General features: G+C 37.9%; 1 protein-coding gene across 7 annotated transcripts; it reads right to left on the reverse strand.

The window, feature by feature from the left end:
* Window positions 1-1,335: 1,335 nt before the first annotated feature.
* SH3GLB1 (SH3 domain containing GRB2 like, endophilin B1) lies at window positions 1,336-14,782 on the reverse strand. 7 transcript variants are annotated; one of them, XM_015870185.2, is made up of 11 exons: window positions 14,615-14,782; window positions 11,880-12,021; window positions 10,899-11,027; window positions 9,145-9,278; window positions 8,677-8,769; window positions 7,438-7,476; window positions 5,900-5,923; window positions 4,443-4,532; window positions 3,811-3,911; window positions 2,749-2,980; window positions 1,336-1,801 (listed from the first exon to the last, which is right to left on the reverse strand). In XM_015870185.2, the coding sequence occupies exons 1-11, from the start codon at window positions 14,684-14,686 to the stop codon at window positions 1,694-1,696; spliced, it is 1,164 nt and encodes a 387-aa protein (XP_015725671.1). In that variant the 5' UTR covers window positions 14,687-14,782; the 3' UTR covers window positions 1,336-1,693. The 7 variants fall into 7 exon arrangements, with proteins under 7 accessions (XP_015725671.1, XP_015725668.1, XP_085367563.1 ...); XM_015870182.2 differs by having other exon boundaries at window positions 7,390-7,476; XM_085511437.1 differs by lacking the exon at window positions 14,615-14,782 and adding an exon at window positions 14,190-14,266.
* Between the last annotated feature and the right edge of the window lie 958 nt (window positions 14,783-15,740).

Here is a 15,740-nt window from a genome sequence, read left to right on the forward strand (position 1 = left end):
AACAAACAAAAGTCCAGTAGAAATTTCTGAATGAAAATTTCCCAGAAAACAGCATTGGAATAGTTTGAGTTTCAGGACTGGTGAATCAACCCTCTTTGAGCTTGAAGCCATTTCCTCTCATTCTATCATTACAAACCCTGCTAAAGCATCTGTCCCCTTCTTTCCTTTAGCTCCTCTTTACATATTGAAGGGCCACTATCAGGTCACCTCAGAGCCTTCTCTTCTCCAAGCTGAACACTCCAGCTTTTTCAGCCTGTAATTTGTTGCATATTATTATAATTGACTGCTCTAAAGTTCACATTTAACAGGCCAAAAAAACCTCTGATTTTCTTGGTAGTTACCTTGCCCCTTGCATCTTCACTTTATTTCTGGAAGTGGAATTGCAAACAGAAATTACCTTTTAATTAAACCACTGCATGACCTAAAAAGTAAAATAAAAAACAATTTCATTTATCCCATATAAGTAATTCATATCACTAAAAAAGTTTCACCAATACTTGTTGACAGTGATTAAGTTATTGATTTGAAATGGACAGATAAGCACTTGGCAGCAGCGTCTGCTGAGAGAATGGACATGCACAAATGTAACATCATCCTACAATGGAAGGAATTTCTTTTCATTGAAAAGTTAGTCTCCTTTTTCAACCAGTCCAATTAATTAAATCCCCTGCAACTTCAGGAAAAAAAGATTCTCCTCAAACAATGCTTTAAATATTTTATAGCCTGAAAAGACTATGAAACACCAAGGGTAATCTGCAGGAAAAAAAGTTATATTAGTAGCAAATAATACTGCATTTGTTAAATGAATTTTTAGGTTCAAAGCACTTTGTTTTCTTCCCACATATTTAAAGGAGACCCTCTTGCAAAACAGAACTGTAACACTACTTGAATCCAATTCAAATATGACAACAAATGGTGGCACAACTGCGAGCTTAGATTTTCATTAAAACCTATAATCTGAATAAGTGTGTTTTTGTCTACAGGACAATTCATGCACAAAGCGCGTATACTTTGTTAGCAAAAATTCAGTACTTAATTTCATATAAAGGTGGATTTGCAATTGCAAGTATCTTACTAGTTACCAGTGTGAATCAGTCTTTCTGAAAAGTAATTAAAGACTAGAAATACAATGCAAATTTAAAGAGTCAGAACACAGGTAACTAATTAGTGACAGACTGCTTGCACAAAGCTTGGAATCTCAACCTACTTGCAGTTTGCCTCAAGTTTTCAACAGAGAAAGGACATTTGTACTCCACACATACTGGGAACAAAGCCGTATGAATTTATGTTTAATGTTTGGTTTTGATTATTCAAAAAAAGGGCATTACACTCACATCAGTTCACAATAAGTTTATTTTATGTGAAGAAAAGCTTTGCCATTAATGAAAAATTTCAGTAGAAAACAGTACGTCCTGCTTTCAATCTAGATTACTCAAAAGTAGAAGCTTGTATTAGTGAAAACTTCAGTAGAAACAAATCTGTAGGAAACATTCTTGGCACATGAAGTAAAAGCTTCAAACGTTAAGATTGAATATTCACCATGCAACCATGCTGGCAGAGAAGCCAGATTGTAATGGCTGGTATTTGTCCCTCAAGAAAGAAACATGGAAGACACTTAAACCTGCTTATATAACATTAATTGTATATAAATACGGCGTCACCATAACTGACAGTCTTTATTCTGGCCAACAATTCAGTTTAGCAGTTCTAAGTAAGTAATAGGCACTTTGCCTTTCTGATTTCCCCTTTCACCCATCAGCCAATCCGAATCCATGCCAGGGATACTGTAAACTGTTATCACCTAAAAAACAAAAAATAAACATAAATGCATCATAATAATCTTGTAACTGCCTGGAAAAAAAATAAATTAAGTCTACTTTCTTGTGATTTCCAAGGTTTCAGAATCAAGATCAACCACGTTAAACAGAACATCCATGGAACAGAATCTAGCGCTCATAAAAGTAAATATGACAAAATATTTAAAAACATCTCATCCTTTTCCTAGCTTTTTTTTTTTTTTTTTTTTTAAACTAATTACTACAATAGTCAAGCTAAAAGCAAGTTCTTTGTGTCTTCAAGAATATGACAGAAAACGAGATGGTGTTGCTGGGCTATATCTTAAAAGACAATCTTAGGACACAGCTTCCATCTAAATCACCGTGTAGATAAGAATAAAGTCACAGATAAATATATGAGAAATGCACACTAAAGAAACCTGAATTTTTTAGTGGATGTCCTTCAATCAGATACTGTCAAATTACTGTGTGGCATAGTGCTCCAGCACCCAGCTTCATTGTATATAACTTCACTTGCAGAGGATCAGCTCTCTAACTTTGAAGCACTAAGAGTTCATCTGAATCAAAGAGGAATAAGCACAACACTGCTATGACTACTAAAAATAGAAGTGGTTGTGCTTTCATTTTCTTATCAAACTGTAACACTTCATGTTTGAAAGACTAATTGTATTGATAACAGTTTTAGAAACGTGGCAGAAGGAATATAGTACAATAGTACCTCGATTGTCCAGCAAACATTCTTGCAAGCTAAGCTGGCATGACAAACAGCAACTCTCACCACTAGAGTATACAAGTACAAGAAGCTAATGTCTCAGAGCACTATTAAAATTTTATTAATAAAATTTATTAATAAAAGGGCTACACTGAGAAATCTATGTAGTTCATCTCGACTGGCTAGTCACAAGTATTCAGATTTAACACTTTAAATTATCAAAGCGCTTTGGAAACTTACCTCATCTGCAAGTAATGACAACTCACTGCTGTTTGCAGCATCATAATCATAGAGAACTCTAGCTTTTCTGCTGCCACTTGATGACTTCAGTTCACTGATGCCTGAAGTTACTACTGAATTGCTTACTGAAGGCAGTGAAGCAGAAGCTGAGGCCAAGACTGAGGGAGTAGAAACACTTTGCACAGGAGTTGAAGAAGACTGATTATTGTTAGAGAGAAAAATAGATGGAAAGCTGTGGGGAAAACAAAACAAAAATTTCTGGGTGAATCAGTTCCTCATGGAAAGTCATTTCCTTCCATGCCTAGATAAGAATTTTTGCATTTAGACATAAGAAAACAGCAAAAATTGAGTAGAACTGATACTTATGCAAACCTACATAATGATATTTGTGTGCTACCCATTTCTGAAGTTGTATGTTTTTTTTCCAGTGTAACATAGCTTCAAAGATGTAGCTTTCAAAGAAAACAAAAAACAAAAAACCCCAACAGTTTCAAAGACTTTTTGTGAGTCTTTAAGCTATCTGTTTAAACAAGCTGAGGATCACAGGGAGATCAAGCACCACAGGAAGCAGCAAGTCAGAAAAAGGACAAAAACACATCTGTTTCTACTTCCTCTTCTTAGAAAACAAAAGCAAAGATACTTCATAGAGACAGTTATTTAGAACAGCCGCTACAATACATTTTTAATAGTTAAGGAAACTTTCCAGTATACTTCACTATTATGCGAAGACAACTCTTCAGTGCCTACCCTCACCTAAATAGTCTGCAATAGCCTTGAGAAAGACTCTGACATGTAGAGAAGAATTTGAATAGGAAAACCTGTACAAAAAGCAAGCATGTAGATCTTTATACATCACCACCAGTCACAAAGGCTTACGAACACGAAGATTATGTCAGACTGTTTCTTCCCTTACTTAAAAAGCATTAAAACCTCAGAACAGTAAAAGTAGGTATCTTAGTACAGCTCACTCCTGTTTCTATCAGTGCTTTATCAGCATTAAGTTTTCCTATCATTGATAAACACCTGAACTTCAGAGAAGAATGTTTTAAACAGCATTACTACCTTCCCAGTTGCTTCTGGAGATCCAACATATACTTGTAACATTGTGCATAATAAGTCATCTGAGCTTCAACGAAGTCATTCAAACAGCGGAGATGATGTGCCTACAATGTAGTAAATATTCAAGTTTTTAGCATGCAAAAACGTCACGCTGCATTACAAACACTGGCCTATTAAACAGGTTGGTAAGGCTAGCATCAGTACAGAAGTATTCATCCCACATAGGCACTATGCCTGGATTTACCAGGTAACTGGGATAAAGTGTCCCAAAATCAACATATTAAGCACCAAAACTAAGTGCAGTGCAAGAATCGTGCCATTTATCTATACTGTTCTCACAACAGATTATTTTAGCACATTTTTGTGATTTCAATAATCAGTTATCAGATAAATTGAAAATTACATTGAAAGGTAACAATGAAAACACCATAGATCAAGGTTAACCGGAAAACAAAGTTAATTCAATGGGTACTAAAGAACAGTTTAAAAAAATAAATCATCCAACAGATACGTTTTCATGAGGCATTAGATGAAAGCAAATAGCCTGAAGTTTCCACATTGATTACTGTAGCTTTTTGTTTGTTTTTAGGAACTGCACTGGTTTTACCTGATTTTTCCCCCTTCTGGGTACTCACATGTGTGCTGCTGATACCTTCCAGGAGAAGTCTGGTAATCTCTGCTTGACGGTCAAATTCACTTTGAGTAATTCGTACTTCCTGTTCAGACTAGAAGCAAGTATATATGTTACATATTTGTAATATGTAATATTACAAATTATTGTAAAAAATTACAATATTATTGTAAAAAATTACAATATTATTGCAATATTGCACCTTCATATTGCAACACTCCCACTTTATCCAGAGCCAGTCATACAAATGTATTTAATAACATTTCATTGAATCCTGTGCTTTTCTTTGCAGATTTTCTATACAAGAATAATTGTTTTTTGGGGGGTTCAGAAATGCTTAAATCCTGTCTACACAACAGCTTCATCATTAGACACTTACCACATAGATCCAACATACACAAAGGCAAATATTTTTTGCCAGCATTATTAACCCACCTCTCTCAATAACAGAGTAAGCATTAAGTGGCATAACAGTGTTTGTACCACAGGCAGTCCTAGCACAGCAATGGCAGCAAAGGACAATTTATTCCCCCCACCCACCACCACCAGCTATTTCAAGTTAACAAGGCTCTGCTTATATACTTGATGTTATTTTCATTGGACAACAATGCAGGCATCAATCAGCCACAAAGAGCTCAAAACACATATTTTCCTGTGGTCCGTAGGTGTGATTATATTTTGTTTTCAAAAGAATTTTAAGTGTTCATTGAGTGCCTCCCATTGAGGATCCCTCAACAAATTACTTGATCCTCAAATTCAGAATATAAACTTGGTTTCTGAACGTTAACACTTCAGAAATCCATTATTTCCCAATATATATGAATATATGACCCAACATAGCAAGGCCTCCTTGTTTCCTCTCCAGTCCAAGAGATGAGCACCTCTCATCTCACCTAAGTTTGAACATTAGTTCAAAATAATTCTATAACCTCAATGTGTTGAGCAAAAAGCCTCCTCTCTTTCCAATTAACTAAACCAGACACCACTGAAAACTCTTTGCAAAACTCATGTACATAGCACAAAGGTGTTTTTCAGAACAGGCTTAATTACTAGACCTCTACCTTCCTGAAATTTTTCGAGTAAGCTCTTTGAGAAGGTTGGGGTTTTTTTTTGTTTGTTTTTTAATAATAATAAAATAAATAAAAATAAAAAAAACAGGACATCATTCCAGCAAGTTGAAAGACAAGCCCTGTAGGTTTTGTTTTTTCATCTTCTATTGCATCTTGTCACATGACAGTCATATGATACTAAGTGATAGTTAGCCAAAATAGCTTACTATACAGTGAGCTGTGGGCTTCTATCAGCACTGGAATGTGAAAGGCCCTAGAGTGATCCCGGGTACTATGATGCAACACAAGACACTACCAGTACTCAAGTCAACAACACAAAATATCCTTTGTTACATTATATCAACACAAGTTACTACTTAAGAATTCTACAGTTTCTAAGTTACTTACTTACTTTTGTCACTTCCTCAGCCCATATCTAGTCAGCATTAAAAGAGCAAAGAAAAAACATACAAACTTAGACCTGCGTTACTTTATTAGAGGATGCAACTCAACCTTGCCTTTTAACTATTTTCTTGTTTCAGAACTTCACAGAGATTTGAGAAATTCTATGAATAAATCACTTGCTCAAAGCCCTCCATATACAGGGAAGTAAGGACAGAGCTACATCACTGAAATAAATTCCTAAGTTCATACACAGGAAAGAATGACATGTAGAACTGTCTTGATTAAAGATTATTGTAAGATATTCTATAATCTAAGATTTAAGATTAGGAAATGATATGAATCAAACTAAGTTACTTCATAGATGAAGTTAGGTTATGTTCATATGTTAGAACACTGGAAGCTATGGAAGGCTATTCTTATTTTAAACAACACACTGAAGACTGAAACAGACAAATTAATGGTTTCTCTTGCTAGGTCCATTATTGCTTTTTTATTTCACAAGAATTTTCATTAAAATTAAATTACTCTCATATTGAGAATTAAACTAAGAGCACATAGCACAGCGAAGTCATAGAATCAGAGGGAATTTACTCTAGAACTTAATTACTTCAGCTTGCTTTTCCAATTTTCTCTTGCAATGCAATTCTCCTTTAACCTTCATATTTCCACAGTTGAAAGAACATGACACAGTCTGGACTTCGGTAGGAAGAAGCATGCACAAAGGTCACAGAAGGCAGCTGAAACAAACTTATTCACCCTTTTATCTGAACACAACTGAGAAACATACATAGTTACTGCAGTAAGAGCCACTATGATGTGCAGATCCAGATCAAAAATCATGACAACCCAAACAGCATGGTTTATGTCACAGAATCATAGAAGTGCTCAGGTTAGAAAAGACCTTAAAGATCTTCAAGTCTAACTTCAACCTATTTCCACATATTTCTAGGTATTTCACATTACTTACTCCTATCCATATAAAAACAATAGGAAAACAATAATTCCTTTCCCTTCAATGGATAAACTTCAACAAGGAATAAAAACTTAATTCCTTTGAAGATTATATTTACAGTGAACTCACATAACCATGAATTTAATACTGTATACTTCCAGATAATCAGAAGTTTTCTGATGAAAATACCACCTGATGCTGACTGCTGTAAGTATATTGAGTACATTTTTCATATGCAAAGTCAGATGCACATCCATTTTGGAAAACAAAGAATCATTAAGGTTGGAAAAGACCTTTAAGACCATCTAGTTCAACCATCAGGCCATCACCACTACATCCACTAACCTATGTCCCTCAGTGTTAAATCTGCATGTTTTTTAAATACTTCCAGGGATGACAACTCCACCACTTCCCTGGCAGCCTGCTCCAGTTCTCTCTTGGAGAAGAAATTTTTCTTGATATCAAACCTGAAGCAAGGCCAAATTGAAAGGATAGCAAGAGGAACCATTTGATAGAAAATGAATGAACACAGGAGGCCAACAAACCTTCAGCCATTTTACATGCAGCAAGTTGAGCACGTAAGAGACATTTACCATAATGTTATTCTCTTCAGGCTGAGAGGTGTTTAGTTGCTTAAGTGCATAGATAAAAGACAAAAGCAAGTTACAACACTGAATAAAGCAGGTGAACAGATTTTTGGCACACATCCTACAAGTTTAAGCTAAGCAATATTGTGAACTAATTATAGAAATCTAAACAGTTTTATTCAGCTCTTTTAAATACTGATCTAAGTTAGTTCAGTTGAAAATAATTTCAAATACTTTTACAGCAGTAAAAAAGTATTTAACTGTAGGTTCTAATTTAATCACATTGCTCCATCTTGTCAAATAAGGTGGTAAAATAAATTGATTCAACACATTTTCCTAAATTATCAGTTCAGCACCATCAGACATCTCCCTTCATAAACAGGGAGTTAGCAGAAGGTGAACTATCTGCATAACAACTACAACCATATTAGTCTCCATTTCTGTACTGCAGGATAAAAATTGAGATGCAAGTTTCTTCACTTCTCTAGGAATCCTAAAATTCAATTTTTCTCAGACATGCTTACTGCTATTAAAACAAAACTGAAGTTCCATTTTAGGCAAGATAATGATGCAAGAAGCCTGGAGTTTCATGTTCTACCACTACAAAGTAGCTTGCATGTAGAACTGAATTACATGCTATTGGGATATTTAAGACCAGTGAATTAGTAGCAGCAGTAGCAACTGTCAATAGCATCAGTCAAGCACGTAGCTCTGGGTGATTATACTGCAGATGAACTAATAAACTTGAGTATAACTAACAAACTTGAGTATAGAACCTTCCTTTTAATATTAAGCTCAATTCCTTCAAGAAAAGTTTCCCCATGGTACTTATATTCCAGAAGTATAGTGTATACCTACTGCCATAACACAATAAACTAACACCTCGTTCCACACTTCACTGGTAATGCTACAAAATAATAAAGAGCGACACGCAGAAAAGTAACTTCTTTGCATTAGAATAACACGATACAGGAAGAAATGCATGCATTGATCTGAAAAATATAGTAACAGTTAAAATACACAGGAACAGCAGACATGAGATAAAAGACTGACAGACAGGCAAAACTATCAGGAGATAAAGGTTTTTTTTGTTTGCTTTGTTGTTTTTGTTTTACTTATTTTTGGTCAAGAAAAAATAGCAATGGCAAAAAACTAAGACTGGAACCCTAAAAAAGGCAATCAGATCTATAAATACATACGTATAACAAGTCTGAAAGTGAGAGACAATTTTAAAACACTACTTACTGCGGCTCGAGCTTCAGCAACTTTTGCCTTCTTCAATCTGGTTTTTGCAGCATCCAAATCCAGTCTTTTATTTTGTAATAGCTTACGTTCTTTCTGAAAGCCACGTATGTCAGTTCATGAGAAAACAGACACATTCAAAAACAAAATCCTGTCTACTTGTTCTCCTGCCTCCTGTCTCCTCATAATCATATATAAAACAGGCTCTTCAGCTGAACAAAGAAGCAGAATTAGTTCTTAATCGCCCTTACACATTTTATACTGCAGATGCATACCTTTAATAGATCAGTAGTTTAAAAAAAGGTGAGATTTTTTGAATGGTCAAAAGGAAAGAGAATACATTAAGGTTGCAAATTCATCTGACCTTTCCCAAGTTAGTTTCCAAAAGCAATACTGCTCAATTTTCTACCATTTCAGAGGTTTGCGCTTCCAATTATTTTGAAATGCTGATGAATGCACACTTCAACTTACAGTAATAGTTTTATAGTCTCCTTCAATAAAGTTTCTTAGGGGCGTGAGAAAGTTTATAGCTGAAGTTTGAATTAGTTCTCTGTCTGCTGTTCCAATTTGCTTTTGTGTTTCTCCACATTTAATGAGTGCATTTCCTGAAAATGAGAAAATATGATGATTTCATAGCAATTTAGACAGGTAGCTATCAAAACATGTTACTACAGGCACATGAGTCAAGGCCAACAGTTAAAAGATAATCCAACGCCATAGCAGGGGCTTTCAAAATACATTAATAGCTAATAAAACTAATTATTATTTTATATAAAATAATAATAATCACAAATGAAAGCCATATTTCAGTGAGTACAGATACAGCACTGCAGAAGTTGCACTATGGCAACTCAGTTGTTCACACATATTTTGGACCTGAATATCGTACCTATTTACACCGACTTAAACAGCCTCCTCCCTTTATATTACATTTTTAAGTAGTTAGTCATAAGTACTCAGGAGCAAGGAAAAGTCCACTTAACTGCTGGAAAATACTCCCCCTCCACCCTTACACCTAAGATCAACAGCAGTTTCTAAACGTGCATGTAAGTTTCGTCCACTCATTGAACAATACATGGAAATTTGGTTACATGTCTGGCATTGAAGCCCAGGTTACTGCATCAAGAATGCACAGTGCTCATTAGTGTGTACAAACACATGAGACTGAATTAGAAAAGGCACTCACCAAGTCTACAGACAAATAAGTCAATTTCATGACACCACTAAATGTTGGTGCCTCTTTATACTAAAAGATCCCGCAACTCCCCTGAATTATAGATGTTATAGCAACTGCAATACATGGGACTACGTGCTGGTAAGCAAAAATCTATGCAATGTTAAAGGATCTTAAAGCTCATGACCAGAAAGAGTCAAAGATAAAAGCATGAAAGCACATTGAAAATAAAAAGCATAAAGCCTGCCATTATTATTTTGTATCCTTATATCTTCTACAAAACTTTTTTTTTTAAAAAAAAAACCAACACTCTTTTCCTCCTTTCTGAAGAAACCCCATTTTTTCCAGATATAAATCATTATTCCTAGAACAGATTTCCCTTCCCACTGCCATCTTAAAGGTTATCTAAAGACAGCTAGCTACTTGACTTTCATTGTGGACTTAAACACACACATGTATTTCAGTTAATAAGATTAAATTAACAGATAAGTCTACTTTCATCAACTTCCAGGATTGTAGAGAACACCAGAATGAGATCTTTAAATTAAAGACAGCATAAAAACATTACACCCCACCATCAAGTGCTCTTGTCATAGTTGTAGAAGCCTGCTGGAGAACAAAGCTTAGATCGTGCTCAACAGTTACCTATACAAATGTTTTTCTATATGCGCACATACATAAAATGAAAAGAAGGAATACTGTGAAGTTTAAAAAGGTTCTTACTAAAGAATTTAATTCTAGATAACACTGTGTTCTCAGATATACTGTCCTTACGTCTAACTAGGAAATTAGACTCCAGAAATACGATCCCAGAAAGTCATCCACCCACAAAGATGGGTAATATTCCAACATTAAGTTCTATTTTTCAATTAGAAGAGAAACCTCATCAGTGATCTTCTAACACACAAAGTTACAGAGCAAGTCACCTCAAACCAACAGAAAAGTCTTCAGAGTGTTTTGCCTAAAAAGAGACAAATAGCATATTTTTCTCCCCTGTGCAAAAGCATATATGTGCATTTTTTCTCCATCTGCATTCATTGCTTTCACTTACCATAAGCTGTTCCTGGGCCAAATTCATTACCAGCATCGATCATATACTGGCCTAATAACTCTGGATTATTCATACGACTTGGTGCTTTCCGGTCCAGTTTCTCATAGAAAAACTCTTCTATCCTAGCATCTAAGAAACACACACACTTCAAATAACTGTCACTCAAAACACAACTTACAAATAGAAAAGGAATAAAAGAATTTTAAAATCCAGGCATACAGGCTGAACATTAAGTGAACAATGTGAAGATGAAGATGTTGTTCTTGGAAGCTGTCTGTATTCTGTATGTCACCCTTATTTCAAATATTTGTTACAGTTATCTTCCAAAGTAAAAAAATTATAGTTTTAATCTTCCTTAAACAATGGAGTTTTCAAAAGTTTAGCTCTATGTCTTCATCCTAAGAGCCTAATAGAGCACTTTTGAAAAAACAAATAAATGTTAGCATTTGTGGAAAGCTACAAATCTGGGAGCATTAAACATTCAGTGCCTAGGAAAAGCCATTATTTAGTAAATAAATTGTTAGAGACAAACACTTCAGCTTATTTTGCTTCAGAATGACTTGCACTGCACAGGAAATTTAGCGTAAATGAAATAGATTAATCAAGTTCCGCAAGTCACTGAATCTACAAGAAAAAAAATTAAAGTTCTTACAGCCACCAAGGATTTCTGGAATTAGAGCTAGAAATTCAATTAAATAGGAAACAACTCTAAAAGCAATCAAGAGTATGGAACCAATGCTGCAGTTCAATTAACTCCATATACATATTTCTGCACTTGAAGGCTCACAGAAGAACTGAAAGCAAGCAACTGGAACAGTGTCTCCAACACCCAATGGCTCTTCAAAATGTTCAAAATCCTTCAAAATTGAAAACTGCTGAATTTACTTACAGTTTAGGCAATACCTATGCCAGTAAACAGTTACTCTGGCAAACCTAATAATTCAAATGTTGCAAACAAAAAAAACCTGAAATACTCCTTACTTGGATTTGGCTGCAGTAACACTTCTGTTTGCTTCATTATTTTCTCTGTCCACTGCTTAGTGCATTCTGCTTTGCTGAGAAGGTTCTCCAGGTGAGCATCCAGTTCAGTCTTCTCTGCTTGACCAAGCTTTTCTTCTGTGAACTGTGGATAGTCAGACAGATTGAAAATACTCAGCTCACGGAAATAGTTTCCAAGTGCAAGTCTAGGATAGCAACTGTTTACTCACATTACTTTCACATGATATTATCCAGACATCCTTAAGAAAACTTACAGATTTAACCTTAGATAAGTTCAACAACCCACCTTCACTACCAGCAAAACAGGGGAGAAGTGTATTAATCACTTCAAGACAACATAATTTCACTTGACATTAAATTTATGCCAACACTTACTAATCCATAACCAGTTTGAAATTCACTATAAGGTCTCCAGGAAAGACAGAAGATGTGTTTTATGTCAGGAAACAAAACAAAACTGGAACTAAGGGTTTGGCCTGCCTCTCTTCAAACAATTGGTTCCTCAGGATGACCTCATCCCTTCACAGCCTGTTCAAAGTCAGGCATATTCAGAAATACTTGGTTAAGAACTACATCCCTAACGAGCTTACCAATTAAGAATGGAAGAGCACCAAAGGATTCCAACTATCAAAATCATTCTTAACAAGCTCTTAGTTGGAATACTTAAACTTATAATAAAAAACAAGAATACAATACAAATAAAACTGAGTTGTCCAAGTTTAGAATAAAAACAACTTTGATAGCACACACATCTGAAGGCTAGATAAATACTATTTATCTATATAAATACTAGTATTTATCTAGGCACCTTTGTGAAAAAGCTCAATCACAGTATAGGAAGACATAGAATTTATGGACCTGCTACTACTATTGTTTAAAAGGCTCTTTAAAACAATAATATGTACTGCAAATAGCTCTCAAAAGCTTTTTAAGATTCATTAACAGACAAGAAAAACAGCTTTGATTCTTGTCTAGTTACATAGCATTGTATTCGTTTATGAAATGACAATTCCAATTAATATTTCCAGAACTCTTCTTCATAGTGTGGAGACAGCTTAGTGCATGGTAGACTTCATGTACCCACTTGGAGGAAAAAAAGATTAAAAATACAGAGCAACATGGCAAAGAACAGTTTGACAGAAATATGGCTTCCAGCACCAATAAAACGCATCAGTGCTGCCCCTCTGATTTCCCACCTGTTTCCACAGCGTGCTTGAATGTGCCCAGATCACGATGAAGGAAATAGTACTCTTTTGTATACAACACCATACATACATATACAACTCTTCTCCTCAAACATCTTATTTTAGGAGGAGGTGGCAGTCGGTAGAGCCTATTACTATTATCCCCATTAATTTCAGTTCAGATGAAGAAGCCTATCAATGGAGCTATTCAGATCTAAACTAGTAACACAGACAGATCATACTGGAGCAAACCACAGTTTATACCACCTTTAGGCCATGATGGAAAGCCTACATTACATTTAACACACAAAAAAGCATTTACATGGAAAAAGTCAAGATAAAAGATAAAAGTCAAAAGATCCTACCACAGGATCTTACAATGAAGGGTGAGCTGCATCTCCTTCCCCCCTTCCCCTCCCCCTTGTCTTGCAAGAAAAGCTAAAGCTGGAATGAAATAGATGGTCTGAGAAACATGCAGCCCTGAAAGAAGCCAGAAAAACAAACAAACAAAAACCAACCAAACAAACAAAAAAACAAACCCAACAAATGCACTTGGAAAGACCTCCAATGCACAGAAAAGCCACAATTACTATGTGAAGGTAATTTAAGTTTAAGCAACAATGTTCTCTGATGAGTTTGCATCTTTGTTGCTCTGCTGTAACACTGATCGCTGGCTCTGCTTGAATATTGAGATATAGGCCAATAGTTGAGCTGATCTGAGCAGATAACCACTTCAGTCATGTTCCAAACCTGACCCAAGGAGACAGCACGAGAAATGACTGCAAATTACTGTGCTCCGTTTTGGATATCCACCTCCCTACAGGAAATCTGTTCAGGTTTGATTATATAAAGAAAGAGGATTACAGCTCAAGATAACGGCAGAGGAACAAAAGCCAATTACAGCTCCTTAACATAAAGGAAAAGACAGATCGAGAAACAACGGGCCAACAAACGAGTCTAAAAGCGACACCACGGCAGCGAACAAAACAACACTAAAGCAGACAGATGCTTTCACGTGTCACGTCAGAGCTCAAGTTCCACCGGTCGGGCAGCAGGACGCGTTCAGAGCGGCCAGTGAAGACACCGGCTTCCTCCACAGGAGTCACACCTTTGTTCTGCTCTAACAGCAGGAGCAGCCCCATCTTCCCCCCAGCTGCCGCTGCCCAGCCCGGCCGCTCTCGGCCTACGCTGACCTTGCGCTGCCCCGCCCGCCGAGCCCAGCTGTTGTGCAACGGGCCGCGGAAAAACGCCCGGACCCAGACACACAGACAGACGGTCAGACAGACAGACAGACGGTCAGACGGCCGACCGGGCGCAGGGGGGCGCGGGGGCACCGCTGGTCCCCAGGCAGCGCGGCCTGGCACTGCCCGCGGCGCGCACAGCCTGCCCGGGGCGGAACCGCGATTCCCGGCCAACGCCCCGCGCCGGGCCGACCCACGGCGGCCTCAAGGACCGGCCTCAAGGACCGGCCCGCGGCCTCGCCCGCTTCCCGACAGCAGGAGCCGCCGCGTCGAAGCTCGGTCGCGGCCGTACCTGCACGGCGCGGCTGAGAAAAGTGCCCGCGTCGGCCGCCAGTTTCTTCATGTTAAAGTCCATGATATTCATCTTCGGCGGGGGCGGGAGGGCGCTGACTCAGCCCCGACACCCGCAGCGGCGACGGCCGCTCCGGCCCGTCCCTGTGGGGATCCGCCGGGGGGCGGTGCCGGGGCCCGACGCAGCCGCCGATTGGACGCGGCCGCGGCGTCAGGCGCAGGGCCCGGATCGGCAGCGCGAGTGACGGCGGATGGTCGCCTCGAGTCGCCGTGAGGGAGGGGACGGGCTGCTGTCCCTCATCATGGCCCAAGAAGGGAGAGCTTTGATGTGGGCTGTCAGGAAGCAGATTCACAATGCGTTGTTCTTGTAGCAATGGGTTAAGATTGTCACCTTGGAAGTGATCCTGGTCCCTCAGTCAGGTCACTGACCACACAACCCACACAGCAAGTAACCCTGGGCCGTGTCTGTTTAAGGCTGGAGGAAATCCCAGGGTATGACGGCAGGAAGTGAGCTCCAGAACAAGGAAATAACTGGAAGGATCAACACAATCTTTCTTACGTGCTGGTCAAATTCCAGGAACTAAAACCCAAACATTGCCCAAGCTGTGCAAAACTCCCATTGTGCCAAAGTATTGTTAAGGAGAGGGCCTGAATGCTGCTGTGTGTGTGTTAGCTCTTGTGTCACATAACAGACACGCACTTGTGGAACTGTTTATATGTAAAAACTTTGTGGCAAACATGTTTCCAAGGTATACTGGCATAATAAGCTCTAGTGAGTCTCTGTTCTTCAAAGAGATGACACAGCACTACAGATTTAAAATGTGGAGATACAAAGGCAGTTATTGAATTCTGGATCTTTCATTGGTGTTGTCAGCAGTTGCAGTGGTGGAGATGTTCCACAAGGTGCCAAACAGCAGAGAGCAGCAGTGCCTCATACTGAGGCAGAAGCACCACCTCAGGGAGATGTACCCCGGGGAAGTCTAGGCTGAACACTGTGTATAGTCTGGAATTCATAACAGCTGGCATGGCTCAGCTCAGACCAGAACAAAATGCTGCTGGATCTTGAACATTGAACTCTATAGCTGCCCATGAGCTTCACCTATCAGAGAGGAAATTGTTGCCTTGGA

The sequence above is a fragment of the Coturnix japonica genome, chromosome 11, assembly GCF_054131305.1.
Source record: "Coturnix japonica strain WE chromosome 11, WE-NBRP24, whole genome shotgun sequence".
NCBI lineage: Eukaryota > Metazoa > Chordata > Aves > Galliformes > Phasianidae > Coturnix > Coturnix japonica.